This window comes from Culex pipiens, chromosome 1 (assembly GCF_016801865.2).
Source record: "Culex pipiens pallens isolate TS chromosome 1, TS_CPP_V2, whole genome shotgun sequence".
In the NCBI taxonomy this organism is placed as follows: Eukaryota; Metazoa; Arthropoda; class Insecta; order Diptera; family Culicidae; genus Culex; species Culex pipiens.
The window spans coordinates 136,409,235-136,421,306 of record NC_068937.1 but is presented as its reverse complement, the minus strand read 5'-3'; the positions used below and the strand labels follow the sequence as shown (position 1 = coordinate 136,421,306).

The 12,072-nt window shown below is 50.7% G+C and overlaps 2 protein-coding genes and 1 pseudogene across 4 annotated transcripts; 2 read left to right on the top strand and 1 right to left on the bottom strand.

Moving 5' to 3' along the window:
* Nucleotides 1-787: 787 nt before the first annotated feature.
* On the top strand, nt 788-2,639 carry LOC120420785 (DNA replication licensing factor Mcm7-like; annotated as a pseudogene).
* A 5-nt stretch (nt 2,640-2,644) lies between these two features.
* Nucleotides 2,645-3,690, bottom strand: LOC120420742 (uncharacterized). Its single transcript, XM_039583834.2, has 2 exons — nt 3,006-3,690; nt 2,645-2,947 (listed from the first exon to the last, which is right to left on the bottom strand). The coding sequence occupies exons 1-2, from the start codon at nt 3,354-3,356 to the stop codon at nt 2,912-2,914; spliced, it is 387 nt and encodes a 128-aa protein (XP_039439768.1). The 5' UTR covers nt 3,357-3,690; the 3' UTR covers nt 2,645-2,911.
* An 803-nt stretch (nt 3,691-4,493) lies between these two features.
* On the top strand, nt 4,494-11,845 carry LOC120420743 (transcription initiation factor TFIID subunit 1). Of its 3 annotated transcripts, XM_039583836.2 has the most exons (6): nt 4,495-5,036; nt 5,100-9,909; nt 9,972-10,073; nt 10,136-10,301; nt 10,689-11,033; nt 11,215-11,845. In XM_039583836.2, exons 1-6 carry the CDS (start codon nt 4,873-4,875, stop codon nt 11,775-11,777), a joined length of 6,150 nt encoding a protein of 2,049 aa, XP_039439770.1. In that variant the 5' UTR covers nt 4,495-4,872; the 3' UTR covers nt 11,778-11,845. The 3 variants fall into 3 exon arrangements, with proteins under 3 accessions (XP_039439772.1, XP_039439770.1, XP_039439771.1); XM_039583838.2 differs by lacking the exons at nt 10,689-11,033; nt 11,215-11,845 and adding an exon at nt 10,425-10,682 and having other exon boundaries at nt 4,494-5,036; XM_039583837.2 differs by lacking the exon at nt 10,689-11,033.
* The last annotated feature ends 227 nt before the right edge of the window (nt 11,846-12,072 follow it).

Below are 12,072 nucleotides of genomic sequence, written 5' to 3'. Positions count from 1 at the left end.
GCTTCGTTTCTCAAAGAAAAATGTCTATGCAAGCCATGAGAAAATGAAATTATTGACAACCGGAAGAGATTTTTAAAGCAAAAAGAATTCAAGGGACCGTCGAGGAAGAGATCCTTCAAGCAAGAGAAAATATCGAGGAATGAAGAGAATTGTAGTTTGCAGTTTGAAGGGACTGAACATTTCATCGGTAGATGGAGCAATATTGAAATCGGGAAGATCGACAGCCAGAGAGTCGACTGTATAAGCTATTGTCTTTCATATGTTTTTAGGATCTTTTCAAAAACAACTTTTGATTTTGAATATTTCTGGAGTCTTTTTTTAGTTTTTTACTTTTTGGGTGTTCCTTGTTTTAATATGTACCCATGCATGACTCAAGGTGGTTTCGAAAACAGCCAAAAAGTAATACAATAGAATTTGGTCCACGGGAGCTTTAAAAAAATTCCAGACTTAGTCTTTTTTTAACTGCTAGAATTGGGTCCTAAAATGAAGCTTAGATTGCTGATATTATTGTTTACCGCGATAAAGCTTATTTTTCTGAGTACAATGACCCTTTGTACGACCATAAAGAGTTTAGAATGGATTTTTAAATCAATTTTGAAAAATTTACCTCACGGTCCTTCTTGACAGAAAAGGTCCTACTTGACAGCTCTTTTCAAGGGAACCATAGTTGATCCATCGAAAAAATGTTGTCTTGCCAATATTTTTTTGCGTTAAAATGAAAAAAAGTTATCAGAAATGGTTTTTAATCGTGTTTTTTACCGTTGTACATAAAAATTTACATAGGGCTTTAGTCAAGGGGGTTGACACTCGATCATTCTGGAATAATTCCAGGTTCATTCCGGAATAATTGGAATGATGAGGATGATTGTTCTACTTCATGAGTATTTCCACATGAGTGTGTAAACGTCAAAACATCGGCAACATAAACAACAAGATTTTTTGCGTGATTGGATTTTGTTTCCATTTTACTGTATTTTTTCCCAAAAGCAACTAACGGGTTTGCAATTTTTTTTAAACCGGTTCCGTCATAAGTGTCCGGCGCCCAGTTGCCGATCAGCTGCTCGGTGGTTATACTCGCTCAGAAGCCGGTTCTGGAGCTAATAATTGCGGAAAAGGAAACAAAATCACTACAGGGGCGGATGAAGATGTTTTTGCTGCTACTGAAACCTGGTCGCCTTCCATCGCACACCAAGCACCAAGAAGTGGACCGAGCGGAATTTGCCGGTGGAAGAGGACGTTTTAAACAACAAGCCTATAACGAGCTGGGTGGAGGAGGTATAACCAGCCACTATCGCAGTCATCACCTCCATCACGACGATCTCCACCAGAAGACGGTCTCGGCGGAGGGCTGTCTCGGGGTGAACCAATCCGTCGAGGACCACCCTCGACACGTGGTGGCTGTACTCCGGGACCTCGAAACGAAGGTGCGCTCGCAGGCTCCGGTGGGAAAGCTTTACTTTATTTACTACTACTTTACCTTACTTTACTTTAGTGCACCGAGCGCGTCGAAGGCGGTTTCGATCCGGGAGGTAAAGTGGAGAGCATCGGCAAGTTAGTCACGGTTCGAGGAATCGTTACCCATTGCACAGAGGTGTAGTCTACGATGACGGTGGCCACGTGTGACCGTTGTGATACCGAGAAGTAGCAACCGGTGAGCTGGATGAGCTTCATGCCAACAATCGATTGTCCGTCGAAGGATTGTCGGGAGAACAAATCCGGCGGCCGTTTGTTTCAAATCTTTCAAAATTTCAAAACAAATCCGGCGGCCATGGTTTCGGGACTGCTGAATGAGATATTCCTGGAAGCACACCGGATCGTCTGTCTGAACATGTCAGAGGATGGCGAGACGAGCAACGAGCTGACTCCGGACGGACTGGCCGAATTTACCAAGGATGACTTTTACACGCGAATTACGAGCAGTTTGGCGTTGGAGATTTACGGCCATTTGGACGTGCTGTTGCTACTGGTTGGTAGAGTCGATCTGCCTGATGGGAGATCCCGGTGAGGCCAAGTCGCAGATGTTAGACTACATCGTTCGGTTGGCGGTTCGTAATCAGTACACAACGGGCCCGTAGTTCTTCTAGAGTTGGCTTGATTGCCGCCGTCATGAAGGATCCGGGGACCGACGAGATGATGCTCGAAGTTCAGAGCATTTGCTGCATTGACGAGTTCGACACGATGGCCGTCACGATTCACGAGGTCATAGAACTGCAACAGATTTCTATCGCCAAAGCAGGCATCATGACTTGTCTGAACGCCGTACGGTTGTTGGAACCTACGTCGCACCATCGAGCAGAATATCCAACTGCCAGCCGGTCTGCTTTCCCGTTTCGATCTTCTCTGGCTCATTCAAGACAAACCGGACCGCGAAAACGACCTTCGTCTGGCCAAACACATCATCTTCGTCCACAGCCATGGAAAGCTGGCGTCCGAGTACATCATCAACGCGTACATCAAACTGCTTCCGCGAGGCAAGCAACAACCACGACTCGACCCGAAACTTGCTGGGAATCTAGCGACTCCGATCGCCCTTGCCAGGCTCCGTTTGGCCGACGAGGTCGGCAAAGATGTCGTGCAAAGGCCCTTAGTCTGCTGGAAATGTCCAAGGACTCGCTGAACAAAACCTACCAGAAGACTACCAAGTTTTGTATTAATAACTCAAGCTACGGCGGTGTCTAAAAATCTTGTTTTATTCACAGCGCTTTAAACACTTTGGACGGACAAGATCTTCGCGCTGATGCAGGAGTTGGCCGGGACAAGCAAGACGCCAAGATCTCGGACTCGATGGAGCGCTGCTCGATCATTGTCTTAATTCTCCTCTACCTTTTTATCCAGGGCCCTGAGTACAATGTTGTAAGAGAATAAATTGAGTTTTATAAGCAATAAATGTTGTCTTTGAATAAACTTTATTTTACGGCGGCCGTGCCGGAGATGTTTTGTTCAAGTCCTGAAAAAGAAATCGTTGATAAAACTATCTAACTTGTAAAAAAAAGAAAAAAAAGCACGTGTGCCTTTTTCTTGCCGTCCGGCCACAATACTGGTGATTTGTACACTTTGACAGCCTCTTGACCGCGGCCTTGATGTGGTTCTTGTTGGCGCCCAGATAGATCAGTACCACCAGTGTGTTGGCACCGATTTTCGTGGGACTTGGGGTTGCGGGACAGACGCAGCCTTTTCTGGCTGCAGCCACCGTTGGAGCCTGCAGCAACGGCACCGCTTCCGGCAGCAGCAGCAGCCGCTCCCTTCTCAGCGGCAGAACCCTTCTTGGCCAGTTCGGTCTCGGAGCAGCGACCAGATTCTTCTTGCCTTCTTGATGCCGTACGAATTCCCCAGGTAGTCGTGGTCGAGGAAGACATGTCCAGCGCGACCTAGGTCCGTTAGCAGCCGAGCAGCACCCATGCGGTTGCCCATGTTTCCCGTCCGGCTAAGGTGGTTCGCCATGCTCAGCAGCACCACCGGGTGCATGTTTCTGATAGCTTCCGGCCGGATTTTGCTTCAATTTTTCGCGAACTATTTAATTTTTCAGCGACACACGATGTTTACTTTTTCTCCCAGTTTGACAGATGGAAAACCGCTAACACGCAAAAATAAAATTAGCAATAAATTTGGAAAACAGAATCATTCCACCATCATTCTGGAATAATTCTGGAATGAATGGAATGATTCGAATAAAAATATTCGATGTGTCAACCCCCTTGGCTTTAGTACCCAATAAAAATAATCTTAGTAAAAAAAATGTAAAACTCGTCTAAAACGACCGAAAATGAAACTACCAAAAAATATGTTCAATTGGGTACTAAAGCCCTATGTGAATTTTTATGTACAACGGTAAAAAAACACGATTAAAAACCATTTCTGATCACTTTTTTTCATTTTAATGCAATTTTTTTTTTGACAAGACAACATTTTTTCGATGGATCAACTATGGTTCCCTTGGAACGAGTTGTCAAGTAGGAGCTTTTCTGTAAAGAAGGACCGCGAGGTTAATTTTTCCAAATTGATTTAAAAATCAATTTTAGACTCTTTGTGGTCGTACAAAGGGTCATTGTACTCAGAAAATAACTTGACTTTTTTTTGATAAGGTCCTATAAACAAATGTAAACATTGAGTGTATCCCGCTTACTCCGATCGACTTTGACATAAGGTGTGAAAGGGATACACTCAATGTTTACATTTGTTTATAGGACCTTATCAAAAAAAAGTCAAGATAAGCTTTATCGCTGTAAACAATAATATCTTGACTTTTTTTTGATAAGGTCCTATAAACAAATGTAAACATTGAGTGTATCCCTTTCACACCTTATGTCAAAGTCGATCGGAGTAAGCGGGATACACTCAATGTTTACATTTGTTTATAGGACCTTATCAAAAAAAAGTCAAGATATCAGCAATCTAAGCTTCATTTTAGGACCCAATTACCGTGTAGCAAAAATCGCCTTTTCCACAATCGTAACGTCTTTAAACAACAATCCCTCTCCCAAAAGGCCCTTCGTCGAACTGTCAAAACAAAATTTTTCACCGCTCTCGGAGTGACTCCTGTCAGCGCTTCAAATATTCGCGTAAAAATCGTGCAAAAATCGCCATTCACCAGCCAAAAATATCACCCAAGCGTACATTCCGTGTCCGCGCACCCGTTACGCGTGAATTTCAGTGAAATCGAGTGAAATTTAACCCGTAATCGTCGTTTCACTCTAGCGACCCGCCGCGCTGCGTCGGTCATCGGCCGATGAGCTGTCAGCTTTGAAAAGGCTTTTCCGCGGTTCGGTTGTGTGGGTGGGCCCGAAGGCCTCTTGTTTTGCACGCTTCACACACGATTCGCCGGCCGGCTGATTTGTTGGTAAACAACCGGTCAGCTGGGGTTTGTTTGTAGCCATGACGGACAGCGAAAACGAGAACGACCCCGACCAGGACGGAGATCACGAGGGTGGGGAGTTGAATTTGGCCGGGTTTTTGTTTGGGAATGTGGACGAGCATGGTCGGTTGGAGAATGACTTTCTGGACGAGGAAGCGAAGATGCACCTGTCGTCGTTGTCGAGGTGAGAGGTTACGGGGGAGTGGTTTTAGTGGAAGGAACTTGATGGAATCGTAACATTTTTCAGGATGGGTTTGTCCTCGTTCCTGGCGGATGTTCTTACGGACGGTACGGAGAAGCCTCAGCAGCAGGACAGCGACAGCGATGATTCCTCTTCGAGTGATGATCGGCGGTACGACGATCCGGATGAGGACAACGCAAATTACCGAGTCAAGGCGGAAGACGCCGTTGATTATTCGGATTTTAACGAACTAGCTGAGGAGCTGCCGGATGCGCCACCGGAGCCAGCGTCCCGCGATGATGAAGATTACGATGACATTGAGGCGGCCATTCCGGTGAGCAAGGTGGACGCTAAGGCGGAAAGAAGCGCCAAGGGAGAGGTCGATAGCGACGATGAAGGTTCCGGAGTGGATGATAAGCAGTTGATGCCCCCGCCGAGCGCGCCCGTTAGTGGTGCGGAAGAGATTTCATCGGAAAAGCCGAAGGTGGAGCGAAAGTTGGACACTCCACTGGCGGCGATGTTGCCGTCGAAGTATGTCGATGTGGATGTGCGGGAGCTGTTTCCGGACTTTCGACCCGATAAGGTTCTGCGCTTTTCGCGCCTGTTTGGTCCGGGGAAGATTTCCAGCTTGCCACAGATTTGGCGCAGCGTTCGGCGACGGCGTAAGAAGAAGCTTCAGAAGCACAAAACGAAGGATGGTTCGGACTCGACGTCGGATTCGGATGAACCCCGGAGGAGGCAGGGCTACAATTTGGTTTATGCGCCGATTCCGTCCCGCGACCATTGGGCCTCGGACGATGAGGACAAGTTGCTGAGTTTGTCACGTGAGGAGGAGAAAGAGGAGAAACAGGAAGTTGATACGAGTGGTGATTCCAAGCCGAAGGTCGCCGATTGGCGATTTGGTCCTGCGCAAATCTGGTACGATATGCTGAACGTGGCAGAAACTGGAGAGGACTTCAACTACGGCTTCAAGCAGACTGACGCCCAAGAAGAAGTTACGATTAAGGGAGAACCCATTCCGGACGACGCTTTTCTAATGGTATCTCAGCTGCACTGGGAAGATGACGTCGTTTGGGACGGGAATGACATCAAACATAAAGTGCTTCAAAAGCTAAACTCTAAGATCAACGCAGCCGGTTGGCTTCCGTCGAGCGGATCGCGAACTGCCGGAGCATTTAGTCAACCTGGAAAGAGTCTTCCTGCGTCGCCGGCCGTGTCCGGTTCGAAGCAGGGTCAGGGCAAGATGAGCAAAGCTCAGATGATCATCGCCGCGGCGCAGAACAAACAACAACAGGAAGAGTCCGACGATACTTGGTACAGCATTTTCCCCGTGGAGAACGAAGAACTCGTCTACAGCAAGTGGGAGGACGAGGTCATTTGGGACGCGGAAGCGGTTGGTAAAATACCCAAACCAAAAGTGCTCACGCTGGATCCCAACGACGAGAACATCATTCTCGGCATTCCGGACGACATTGATCCGTCGAAGATTGTCCGCAATACGGGACCAACTCCGAAGGTTAAAATCCCACATCCCCACGTCAAAAAGTCCAAAATTCTCCTCGGCAAAGCCGGTGTCATTAACGTCCTCGCCGAAGACACTCCACCGCCACCGCCAAAGAGTCCCGATCGTGATCCGTTTAACATCTCCAACGATTCGTACTACATGGCCAAGTCCTCGGAAGCGACGCTCAAGCTCAAAGTCGGCGGTGGAAACCTTCTGCAACATTCCACGCCCGTCGTCGAACTTCGCGCGCCCTTCGTCCCGACCCACATGGGTCCGATGAAGCTGCGGATGTTCCACCGGCCGCCCATGAAAAAGTACTCCCACGGAGCGCTGGCCACGATCAACCCACAGCCGGTGCTGCCACTGCTCAAGCACATCAAGAAAAAGGCCAAACAGCGCGAACTCGAGCGAATCGCGTCCGGAGGTGGCGACGTTTTCTTCATGCGTGCCCCGGAAGATCTGTCCGGCCGGGACGGCGAGTGCGTGCTGGTCGAGTTCTGCGAGGAACATCCCCCGCTCATGAACCAGGTCGGCATGGCCACCAAAATCAAAAACTACTACAAACGCAAAGCCGCAAAAGATGCCGGTCCGGTTGAGTTCCGGTACGGGGAAACCCACTACGCGCACACCTCCCCCTTCCTCGGAATCCTTCACCCCGGCCATTGCATCCAGGTCGTCGAGAACAACATGTACCGTGCGCCAATCTACCCGCACAACGTCAACGAAACCGACTTCCTCGTCATCCGTACTCGTAACAGTTACTTCATCCGAGAAATTGACGCCCTGTTCACCGCCGGCCAGGAATGTCCGCTGTACGAAGTGCCCGGACCCAACTCCAAGCGCGCCAACAACTTTGTCCGCGATTTCCTCCAAGTCTTCATCTACCGTCTGTTTTGGAAGAGTCGTGACAACCCGCGCAAGATCCGTATGGACGACATCAAGAAGGCATTTCCGGCGCACTCGGAGAGCAGCATCCGGAAGCGGTTGAAGCAGTGCGCGGACTTTAAGCGAACCGGCATGGACTCGAACTTTTGGGTCATCAAGCCCGAGTTCCGGCTGCCGTCGGAGGAGGAAATCCGCGCGATGGTCTCGCCGGAACAGTGCTGCGCGTACTTTAGCATGATCGCAGCCGAGCAGCGGTTGAAGGACGCCGGTTACGGAGAGAAGTTTATCTTTGCCCAGCAGGAGGACGACGACGAGGAGATGCAGCTCAAGATGGACGACGAAGTCAAGGTGGCGCCGTGGAACACGACCCGGGCGTACATCCAGGCGATGAGGGGCAAGTGTATTCTGCAGCTGAACGGACCGGCGGATCCTACCGGGTGCGGTGAAGGATTTTCGTACGTCCGGATGCCGAACAAGCCGACGCAGCAGAACAAGGAGGAAATCGAAAGTCAGCCGAAACGGACCGTCACCGGTACGGATGCGGATTTGCGTCGTCTGTCGCTGAACAACGCCAAGGCTCTGCTGAGGAAGTTCCAGGTGCCGGAGGAGGAAATTAAGAAGCTGTCCCGTTGGGAGGTTATCGACGTCGTGCGGACGCTGTCCACGGAGAAGGCGAAGGCAGGGGAGGAGGGAATGGACAAATTTTCCCGTGGTAATCGGTTTTCGATTGCGGAACACCAGGAGCGGTACAAGGAAGAGTGTCAGCGCATCTTTGATCTGCAGAACCGAGTGCTGGCCTCGTCGGAGGTGCTTTCGACGGATGAGGGAGAGTCGACGGCGTCGGAGGAGTCCGACCTGGAGGAGTTGGGTAAGAATCTGGAGAATATGTTGGCGAACAAGAAGACGTCGACGCAGCTGTCGATGGAGCGAGAGGAACAGGAACGGCAGGAGCTGCTGAGGAAGATTATGGAAGAGCAGGGAAGTTCGAAGGGAGGTCGCGGGAAGAAGGACGACGATATGAAGGATATTCCACCGCCGATGACGTCGAAGATTTTGAAAATCACTCGAACGTTCAAGAACTCGGAAGGTCGCGAGTACACTCGGGTGGAGATTGTACGCCGCTCGCCGGTGATTGATGCGTACGTCAAGATACGAACGACCAAGGATGAGGGCTTTATCCGGCAGTTTGCCACGCTGGACGAGGCCCAGAAGGAGGAGATGAAGCGCGAGAAGCGTCGTATTCAGGAGCAGCTGCGACGAATCAAGCGAAACCAGCAGAAGATTGGCATGATGCAGCAGGTCAACCAGCAGCACTCGGTGGGAACACCGATCAGTCTGGGCGATCGGGAGACTCCGAGTTCCAAGTCCAGTACGAGTTTGTCGACGCCGAAGGAAAGTCACTCCAAGGAGCACAGCCCGTCGTCGCGCAAGAAGGTCAAGTTGAAGCCGGATTTGAAGCTAAAGTGTGGCGCTTGCGGTCAGGTTGGCCACATGCGAACCAACAAGGCTTGTCCGCTGTACACGGGCACGATTCCGACGCCCTCGCTGACGGTGGCCATGACGGAGGAACAGGAGGAGGAGATCGAGAAGGAGTTGAACGCGGACGACGAGGATTTGGTGAACGTGGACGGTACGAAGGTCAAGCTGAGTGGAAAGTTGTTGAAACGGCACGAGGACGTGAAGCGGAGGACGCTCCTGTTGAAGGTTCCGAAAGACGCGGTTGGAAAGAAGCGAAGGCGTGTCGGGGGTGATGCCAACTGTGACTACCTGAAGAGACACAACAAGACGGCGAACAGGAGACGCACGGATCCGGTTGTGGTGCTGTCGTCGATCCTTGAGCAAATCCTGAACGAAATGCGTGACATGCCGGATGTGGCCCCGTTTATGTTCCCCGTCAACGCCAAGCAGGTGGCGGACTACCACAAAATCATCCAGCGACCGATGGATCTGCAAACGATTCGGGAGTACATCCGCCAGAAGAAGTATCAAACGCGGGACGAGTTCATCGCCGACGTCAACCAGATCGTGGAGAACTCGTCGCTGTACAACGGAGCCAAGAGTTCGCTGACGATCGCTGCCCAGCGGATGCTGCAAAAGTGCAAAGATCGGATGGCCGAGAAGGAAGAGCGGCTGACGCGACTGGAGAAGAGCATCAACCCGCTGCTGGACGACGACGATCAGGTCGCGCTCTCGTACATGCTGGGTGAGTACGTGAACGGTCCGCTGAAGGCGATGCCCGAGAGTTGGCCGTTCCTGAAGCCGGTCAACAAGCGACTCGTCAAGGACTACTACACGATCATCCGGAGGCCGATGGATCTGGAGAAGGTCTCGAAGAAGGTGGCCACCCACAAGTATCACTCGCGGGCCGACTTTATGCTGGACATGCAGCTCATCGCGGACAACTGCGAGACGTACAACGGGGCCGAGGCGAACTTTACCAAGCAGGCGCGGCACATGGTCGAGGTGGTCCGGCAAGCGCTGGATGCGGTAAGTTTTGGGCGATCGCGAGTTGAGGATTTTCAACTAACCGAGAGTCTCGTTTTTGTCAGATGGACAACATGGGCCAGCTGGAGCGGAACATTGCCCTGGTACAGGAACGCGCCCGCAACGAAGCGGACATCGAGTGGGAAGACGACGAGCGGGACTCCAAGGTACCTACATTTCAACACCTTTGATGATCTAACCGCCTTACTACTTGCGAAATTTCTTGTAGGGATCGCGCGACACTTCACCGGAGTTTGGCGAGGGGGACACCAGCAACCTGGAGCGACCTTCGTCGTCGCTGTCGATGAACTCGGGCCGTCCGGGACCCAGCGGGTTGGGCAAAATGAGCGAGAAGCGTAGCCGGGGACGGCCACGCAAGATGCAGCACGAAGAAGGTAAGCGAATCTCGGATGGTTGGTGCATGGTTTGTACTGGCATGGTTCTCTTAACGTATTGCATGGTTGTTCGCTTTGTAAATGGCTCACTAACTCATTGATGATCGTAACATTACTAACCAGCGAGGTAGTTTCGAAGCAGAGAAGGTCGTCAAACTGGAAGCACAGCTCATCGTCATTCGCTTCATGCTAGTTCGTGCGTGTGTGCTCACTCACTCATCGCTAAACCTGCTAAAACATGCATAACGGTCGGATCAGCACCCCTCCCCCTCAAAAGGACCGTGGAAACCATCGAGCTCGTGTGTGTTTGTGTGATACACTACCATCATCTGCCAAAAGCTCAATCTCAATTCCCCTACCCTCCGTTATATACTGCTTCCTGTGTAGAGTTTCCCGGCTCGACGATGTCGCACGCGATGAACATGATGTTGCTGAAGCGATCCCGCGGTCGTCCCCGGAAGGACGGGTTCGATGACCACCATCACCATCACCACTCGGTTGGTCGCGTTGGCTCCGATGGAGTTGGCATCCCGATGAGTGCGTCCACTCCGTCACTCGCCAGCGATCCGTCCGCTTCGGCGTTCGAGATGAACTGGACCAGTGCGTACGATGGTGGGAACCGGTTAACCGATACTAACACTCCGTTCGACGAACGGTACGGTCACAACAGCACCGTCGGTGGTGGTTTCAATTTACCCGGGGAATCAGGGCTTTTCGGGCGCGTCAAGCGAGGTAAGTTGGTCGGTAGAGAGTAGCGCTGGTAGTTCCAGATGATCAAGAGTTGTGGCCGTGTAGATATTGCGCATGATTCGCACCACCTTTAAATATTGTCGTTCGTAGAAGACTTCGATTTCAGTGTCGTCTCCCTCAACTTCTTCATTCCTAATCCATCCCCTCTCCCAAAACAAAAAAGGTCGCGGTCAGTACTCGACGGACGACGAAGAGTTCGAGGAGGTGCTAGACCAATCCAACGCCCAATCCTCCTCGTCGATGATGCTGCCGCCGCACGAAGGAGAGGGCGACAGCCAGCAGGCGGCCGAAGCCATGGTTCAGCTCAGCGGAACATCCCAGCAGCAGCAGTACTTTACCCAAACCGCGGAGGAATCGATGGAGATTGATCCCAACTACGATCCGAGTGACTTTCTCGGGATGTCAAACCGGCAGCTCGACTCTGTCGACGGAGGAGGCCAGATGGCGGTTGTGGACGATTCGGCCCAGTTTCAGTACCAGCCGCAGCAGGATGCGAACTTTCAGCAGTTTGGGGAGCCCCAGCAGGTCGTCATTGGGGAGCAGCAGCAGCAGCCACCTCAGGATCAGCAACAGCAGTCGTCGTCGGGACTTCCGCCGTTGCAGTCGCTGCACAAAGATTTGGCCATCTCGGATAGCGACGACGAGCAGAACAATCTGCAGATGGACATCTTCAACAATGGTAACGAGAATGAGAATGATGACGATGGTGGGGATTTGTGGTTTTAAGGTAAGATTGATGATTGGTTATCTCCGTTTTCATAGTGTATGAAGCAAAATATACAATATTTTAAGTAGCGATTGTTGACTCGATTCTATCACAGCCTAAACATAAAAAATGCAGAACAAAAATCGAGAAACTATGCGTAAGTATTGTTCCAAACGGTGTGCCGGTGTTGAAGATGAAGCTCTCCAAAGTTGTCCCTTAGTAAAATTCCGTGAACTTAGTACTGAAAAGGTACTAACCATGTGAAACTTGTTTTTTTAAAGGTTAACGTGTGTGAGAAAGAAATAAATCAGTCAT

Coding starts and splice junctions, on each gene's coding strand:
- LOC120420742 (XM_039583834.2), bottom strand. CDS start 3,356: ATGTCTTCCTCGACCACGACTACCTGGGGAATTCGTACGGCATCAAGA. Junction 2,948..3,005: donor ACGGCAAGAAAAAGGCACAC/GTGCTTTTTTTT, acceptor TTTCTTTTTCAG/GACTTGAACAAAACATCTCC.
- LOC120420743 (XM_039583836.2), top strand. CDS start 4,873: ATGACGGACAGCGAAAACGAGAACGACCCCGACCAGGACGGAGATCAC. Junction 5,037..5,099: donor CACCTGTCGTCGTTGTCGAG/GTGAGAGGTTAC, acceptor AACATTTTTCAG/GATGGGTTTGTCCTCGTTCC. Junction 9,910..9,971: donor TCCGGCAAGCGCTGGATGCG/GTAAGTTTTGGG, acceptor CGTTTTTGTCAG/ATGGACAACATGGGCCAGCT.